This window comes from Chiloscyllium plagiosum, chromosome 12, assembly GCF_004010195.1.
Source record: "Chiloscyllium plagiosum isolate BGI_BamShark_2017 chromosome 12, ASM401019v2, whole genome shotgun sequence".
Taxonomy (NCBI): Eukaryota; Metazoa; Chordata; class Chondrichthyes; order Orectolobiformes; family Hemiscylliidae; genus Chiloscyllium; species Chiloscyllium plagiosum.
In genome coordinates this window covers 44,762,307-44,769,451 of record NC_057721.1, presented here as the reverse complement: position 1 = coordinate 44,769,451, position 7,145 = coordinate 44,762,307, and the positions used below count along the sequence as shown (strand labels likewise).

The 7,145-nt window shown below is 40.4% G+C and overlaps 1 protein-coding gene and 1 gene segment (V, D, J or C); one reads left to right on the top strand and one right to left on the bottom strand.

Annotated features, from left to right (window-relative positions):
* Nucleotides 1-7,145, top strand: part of LOC122555190 — a 181,835-nt gene that overhangs the window by 105,423 nt on the left and 69,267 nt on the right.
* LOC122555189 (T-cell surface glycoprotein CD8 beta chain-like) overlaps nucleotides 5,893-7,145 on the bottom strand; it is a 2,800-nt gene continuing 1,547 nt past the window's right edge. The window contains exon 3 of the mRNA XM_043700935.1: nucleotides 5,893-6,392. Within this exon, the coding sequence (XP_043556870.1) occupies nucleotides 6,250-6,392 (143 nt within the window). The 3' untranslated portion in view covers nucleotides 5,893-6,249. The remainder of the gene's footprint in view (nucleotides 6,393-7,145) is intronic.

The following is a 7,145-nucleotide window of genomic DNA, read 5'->3' as shown; positions in this document are numbered from 1 at the left end:
TCCTGCTCCTGGCAGTGGATTTTGTCCCAGCTCCTGCCAAAGCCCCAGCCTTTTCTTGTCTCCTCAGCCTCCTCTTCAGTGGCACATGTGCTACAGATGTTGGTATTGCATACAATATAGATAGTAATGACTGCATTGGTTCATGCACCAACATTTCTTGCAACCTGTCCTGTTGCAGGCAGCTGACTTCTGAAGTCATGTCTGCAGTGCACAGCAGCCATTTGGTGATGTAGGTAATCATTCCATTGAAAGAATTTCGAGCAATTAATAGTTAATCCAAGTTGCAAGAACTAGTTCAGAAAGAATTGGAAGGAATTAAAGGCTCATCTTTGAATATTATTTATTTATTCTAGGCATAATATTTCATTTGGAAAATATGAAAATAAAATATTTCTTTGGGTGTTCTTGACAATTTTAACACAATTGTCAAGTTCTGCAGAGTCATCTTGTGAGGACTCACTGCCGTCAGTTCCTTTCCTTTCCAAATACGCACGTTCCTTTTTGTCTCATTGCATTTCTTTTATTCCTGCCCACCCTCACTTATGATGAGACATAATTAAATTATCAACTGGCAATTCTGACGGGAAAGTGAAAAATAACAATAAAATAATGCACCTACTTTCATAGAATTCATACTTGTGAATCACATCTATGAAAATTAAATTTAAGAAAGTTAGTATTAAGAAACAAACTTTCAGCAGTAAGTGTTTCAGAAGTGTGATCATTTTTCAATCTATTGTAATCACAATATATAAATATAAAGAAATGCATGACCTGTTAAAGTTTAATCTAAAAAAGTGGTCTATCTATCAACAGATACTCAGAATATCTCAGGAACAATGGTGCAGCTTAGGTAGTTGCTTTTGCCAAATTTTGCGACATTTACATCCAACCCTAGAAATTGATATAAGGAATAAATTTAAGGTGGCAAACAAAATCTTCACAGAGATCTGATCACAAAGTGTGGGGGAGTAGATTGGTGGAAGCACTGGAAGGGATGTCCCATGTTTCCAAGGTGAAATCACCACTATTTCTAATGTGCATGATTGAATTTGAGTTATTAATATGAAGTGTTAAAAGCTGATGAGTAGAAGGCATAATCACATCAAAAGAAGCAACTCAAACAATACAGAGCAATTTGCATAAAAATTATAAATGAGCAGAACAATGGCAAACTAAATTTATCCAGATAAAGTAACTCAAAATAAAAAAAGAAGCTTTATTGCAAATTCCATGGATAAAGCCAAAACAATCGTAGAAGTCTAAGTACAGTCATAATGTTGGAGAGTTGTACAGCACAGAAACAGAATCTTGGGTCCAACTTGTCCATGCTGAGTCCCATTTGTTAGCATTTGTCCCATTTCTCTCTAAACTCTTCCTATTCGTGCATCCATCCAGATGCCTTTTCAGTGTTGTGATTCTACCAGATTGCAGCACCTCCTCTGGCAGCTCATTCCATAGACAAACCATCCTCTGTGTCTTTCTCAGCTTTTTTAATCCCAAACATTTTGCCTTCAATCCTCATCCCACCTCCTAGATGTCTGTAATGAATTCCAGCATACTGTAACCTATGAGTTTCAATTCCAGACAGGAAGAAATTGGGAATTATTCCTGTTAGCTGCAGTGGGCCTCAGACTGACAAATAGCCATCATCATGACAACTGCCCAGCCCCTCCCATCCGGCCACTTCCCCTGCTCCACCTTGTCATCAAAATGATATTTTCCAGAGTAGAGAAATGTAAGTAAAACTACTTTGCCTTTGATTTCAAACCCAAGTCAAATGTTGTCCTTTCCAAATGAAGGCATGGACATTCTTTTTTATAATCTGGTCACCATGGCAACAGGCAGAGGAAATGAGATGGTGTCATCTTGTTGTGCTTTACATAAATACTTAACGTGTCAACATGCCCAGCCAATGAGGAATGGTAAATAAAAATCAATTAAGAGTATGACCTATACATTCCTGAAGAAGGGCTTATGCCCGAAATGTCGATTCTCCTGCTCCTTTGATGCTGCCTGACCTGCTGCGCTTTACAAGCAACACATTTTTAAGCTCTGATCTCCAGCATCTGCAGTCCTCACTTTCTCCTATGACCTATACATCCCAAACATTAGAATATATGTTAGAGGGAGTCATGACCAACAGTGCAAAGTAATTGTGAGATGACAAATTAACTACTGTGTGTAATCTTTGTTGCAGAAGCACAAGAGAGAGGATCAAGTACTAAATGCCACATGCAACAAACAACCAGGATGCTAATCTTTAGAAACTGGATTCTGGATTTGAGGCAATACTGGGAAAGGCTTTGATTTCTAGCCAGGGAAAAGAACATGTAAGGGGAGACCTTAGTAGAGTTTTTATGGTCATTTATCATTAAAATTATATATTTGATATATTATTTTAAGTTAAATTGTAAAAGTAGGACAATGAATATCAAAATCAATACTAAATCATAGATTGGTTACAGCACAGGAGATCTTTGTATCCAGGCTGTCTCACTGCAAATTTCTGGTCTTTTTCTGTAGCTGTGAACTTTTTTCTTTTGAGTTACTTGTCAATTCTTTTATATAAGCCATGATTGAATATGTTTCCACCATTTCAAGCAATGCATTCAATTCCTCCCCACTCACTATAAGAATAACTCCGCACTAAACTCTACTTTTTTTTTAACCATTCACCTTAAATGTTCTTTAATTCTCGGTTATTTTGTCAATGGAAACAGTTTCTGCCTCTCAACCCTATTCAGCCCCTCCTGACTTGAAAACTTCTATCACATCTCCTCTCAACCTTCTCCAAGGAGGACAATCTAGGTTCAAAGATGGTAATCATGAGATTACATCAGGTGCCACACAGTAGTACATTGTAGTGGAAGATTGGTAGGCAAAACCTTAAAGGAACAGTGGACTAATATAAAAAGGGCATGGATCACATAAGGTGAAACTACATCCCTCCTGACAAGGAAAGGTACGACAATCAAAGCCAAAGCTCCCAGGACAATGAAATACATAGAGGCTGGATTTTTGCTGCAGCCGACAGACACTGAGGAATCTGAGGGTGCATGCAACTCCTTACCAGGAGAATCCATGTGCCTCGGCCATTATTAAATGCTCAGAATGGCTCACATTCAGAATGCTGCTGAGGACGTGCCAGCATTGATTCATGTACCCCAATGAACTGGAGCAGCTGCCACTGACAGTGCTCTGTCACGCTCTCTTTCGTCCATGAGCAGAAACGTAAGAGAGTACCCAAAGAGGTATAGGGTAACCTATCTTCATATCATTACCTTAAAAGAAGAGGGAGTATGAGTCAGAGTCATACACCATGAAGATGTCAGTCAGGGAAAAATTCGCACTCATAGTAGAGATTAGATTATAAATGACATTGCACTTATTAGGAGTTGTAATGTACTCCACATACTCAGCTGCACGCCAAACACCAATTTTCTTTGGAAAGCCTCATTCCAAGAGAGATATCTACTCTCCAATGCTAAATTTCATGATTTCTTCTCACACACACGTGCTAATGTCCACCTCTCCCTCTCTATCTATAAGCCAACATGATCAGCAAACACTCATCATCACACCTTACAAATGCACGATCTGTACATTGTAGATATAATCGCAGAATCCCAACAGTGCAGATAGAGGTCAATCAGCTCACTGAGTCTGCACTGACTCTCAGCATCCCACCCAGACTGCCCTTGGCGGTACGGTGGCACATTGGTTAGCACTGCTGCCTCACAGCGCCAGAGATCCGGGTTCAATTCCTGCCTCAGGTGACTCTCTGTGTGGAGTTTGCACATTCTCCCCGTGTCTGCGTGGGTTTCCTCCTGGTGCTCCGGTTTCCTCCCACAATCCAAAAATGTGCAGGTTAGGTGAATTGGCCATGCTAAATTGCCCGTAGTGTTAGATGAAGGGATAAATGTAGGGGAATGGGTCTGGGTGGGTTGCGCTTTGGCGGGTCGGTGTGGACTTGTTGGGCCGAAGGGCCTGTTTCCACACTGTAAGTAATCTAATCTAATCTAACCCCGCATTTACAAGAGCTAACCCACCTAACCTGCAGATTCCTGGGCACTATGTGGCAATTTAGCATGGTCAAAGAGTGTGGTGCTGGAAAAGCACAGCCGGTTAGGCAGCATCCGAGGAGGAGGAGAATCGATGTTAGGGGCATCAGGAATGATGAACGGCTTATTCTCCTGCTCCTCGGATGCTGCTTGACCAGCTGTGCTTTTCCAGCACCAAACTCGTCGACTCTGATCTCCAGTATATGCAGTCCTCACTTTCTCCTAGGCAATTTAGCATGGCCAATCCACCTAATCTGTACATGTTTGCATTCATCTTAGTGAATTCTCATATGCAATTAGATCACTGACTTTGGGTGAGGAGCATGAATCAGCCATCAGAATGTTGCAGACATAGAAGTGGGCAATTCCCCCCAAAGGAGGGAGGACAAACATAGCTTTGCTGAGGTATGCAGATGTAGAGCCTCAGGAGTCCTAGGAATGCAGCTTCTGCCTTGTAATGTAGAAACACTTCTGTTACTGGTCTGAGTATCCCAAGGCTGTGCAGGATCATGAGCTGAAAGTGTAAGAATCCATCCAGTTCATGTGCATGGTTATGGCTCAGGGCTGTGTGTGTATAAGCCTCTCCAATGAAAGACTGGTGAACCATATGGTGAGTGAAAGGATTAAATGAGTTAAGCTTTAGCCATGCAGTCAGTCAGTAATACACAAAGCTAGCAAAGCATGGGGGAACTACAGATGTGTAAAGCAATGAAGAACAAAAAAGCGTTCAGACTATCAAAGTTAGTGGCTCGAAGCCATATTTTCAGAGGCCTTAGGTGAAAAAACAGACAATGCCTATGAAAGATTATGGAAAACAAAGATAAAATGGGACATTTGGATCTTAAAGTGTGGGGATTGTAATATAAGTGCTTAATCTGTATAAAGCTTGAAGATTTTCTGTAAGCCAACAGACTGAGCTTGAAGCTTCGTATTAAGGCTTTCCCTTCACATATGTGTCTGAAACAAATGATTGCTGTCCTGTTTTCCTGAAATCCTGTATTCATTTATTTAGTACACCTACAACATTGAGCCATTGGTGACAGCACCTTCAATGCATAAAGGAACTGTGTGCTGATGTCCACAGGATGCAGCCTCATGTTTTCTAGATTGACAATGGCATTGGCAGCACCTTAATATTTCAAGAGGGTCTCAGTTGGGCCCCTGCTGATACTCCCCTCCAGAGATCAGAGTGCACACCAAGAACCACGGAGAAACCATGTGGCATTCCTTGTGAGGTGACTGCCTTTGCGTCTGTGCAGCAGAGCCAGGATGAGGAAGCTAGCCTTACAATGATTCAAAAGCAGTTTCCTCTGGCAATCCCCCACCCATGATGAGGTTAACCACCACAGACATCTCAGCTAAGACGAGTCAACAGGATGCTTCCACCTCCTTTCAGTCTACAAGGAGTGGACCAAATAGAATCAGCCAATAGGAAAAAACTACTCTATTCGGCTGAGCATTGAAATTGCATTTTCTCCTTGTTACAGCTTTGTCATGTAATAATGTTTTCCAAATATAGTATAAATACTGACACTTGAAGGCATGGTTATGAGTCGACCTTTTTGATGGTAAAACATGAAGAAGGGTGATAAAGTGGTGATAGAGTTAAAGGATTCCTCAGCATTAATACCAAGGGACAATGTGCATCATTCATTGGCAGTAAGTGTGTGCATGTTCCAGGCTGCATTAGTGGAATGCCAAGGGACTTTTTTTTGTTAGCTCATTTATGGATGTGGATGTAACTGGCTCAGCCAGCATTTATTGTCCATTCTTAATTAGCACTGAGCAGTTAAGAGTTAACCATATTTCTGTGTCTGGAACCATATGTATACTAGATCAGATAAGGACAGCAGTTTCCTTCCCTAAAATACATAAGTGAACTGAACAGATATTTACAAAAATTGACAGTCACCATTACTCATCATTAGGTTGGCTTGTTTTAAAATTTCAGATTTTTATTGATCCAAATTTGACCATCTGTTATGGTGGGATTTGAATACATATCCCCATAAAATTTACCTGGGGTCCTGGTATTGTTCTCCTTAAAGAGAAGATTGAAAGGAATTTTGATAGGTGTGAAACATCGTGAGGGGTCCAGAATCGAGATAGTTTCCATTGCCAAAATTGTGGGGACCAGAGGAAAACTTTCTGAAAAGTTAGCAAATTTCCAAAGGTATTTAGATAATCACTTTGTGGGAGGGTTAAAAAATACTGCAGGGGTACAGGCATGGGGAAGGCTGCGCTGCTCCTGCAGAGAAAGAGAACTGATGGTCTTCTGTACTTCTGCAATCTTTCCACCATTGAGTATTATTGTAACAGCGTATATTTCTGAAATAGCAACCAAAGGACATTTGCTGCTGTTATAATTTAATTGCGCTTTAATGTTGTAGAAATTCTAAGAAGGAATGCATTATGGCGTGTACAATTAAATCTTACATCTAATATAATTTCCCCAAAGTTGGTCGCTAAATGCCTTTCTGTGCTCAGTTTTGTGGCTGTTTTGTCACCTATATGTGAATACAATATCACTGGCTATTTTGGGTTCTTGTGGTCTGGTGACAGTGTGACTTGAGCTTCACCTAGATTCAAGTCTCACCCACTTCAGCGGTGTATTATAACAGGACGCTTAAAACATTTTATTAAAAAAGGCTCTCAGTTAAATTCGAATGATTTGGAGATGCCGGTGTTGGACTGGGGTGTACAAAGTTAAAAATCACACAACACCAGGTTATGGTCCAACAGGTTTAATTGGAAGCACACTAACTTTCGGAGCGACGCTCCTTCATCAGGTGATAGTGGAGGGCTTGATCGTAACACAGAATTTATAGCAAAAATTTACAGCGTGATGTAACTGAAATTATACATTGAAAAATTGATTGTCTGTTAAGCCTTTCATCTGTTAGAATACAGTGATAGTTTCACTTTTTTCATGTGTAAATCACAAAACCTTTTTTTTAAAGTTGCATTCTCGGGTTAGCTGTTAACAATGGTGATAGCTAGACAATATGTTGAAGGTGTTAACCCCCTGTGTTCTCTGTCTATGCCATGATGTTTAGATTGATTCTAATCTAAAAAGTGAGA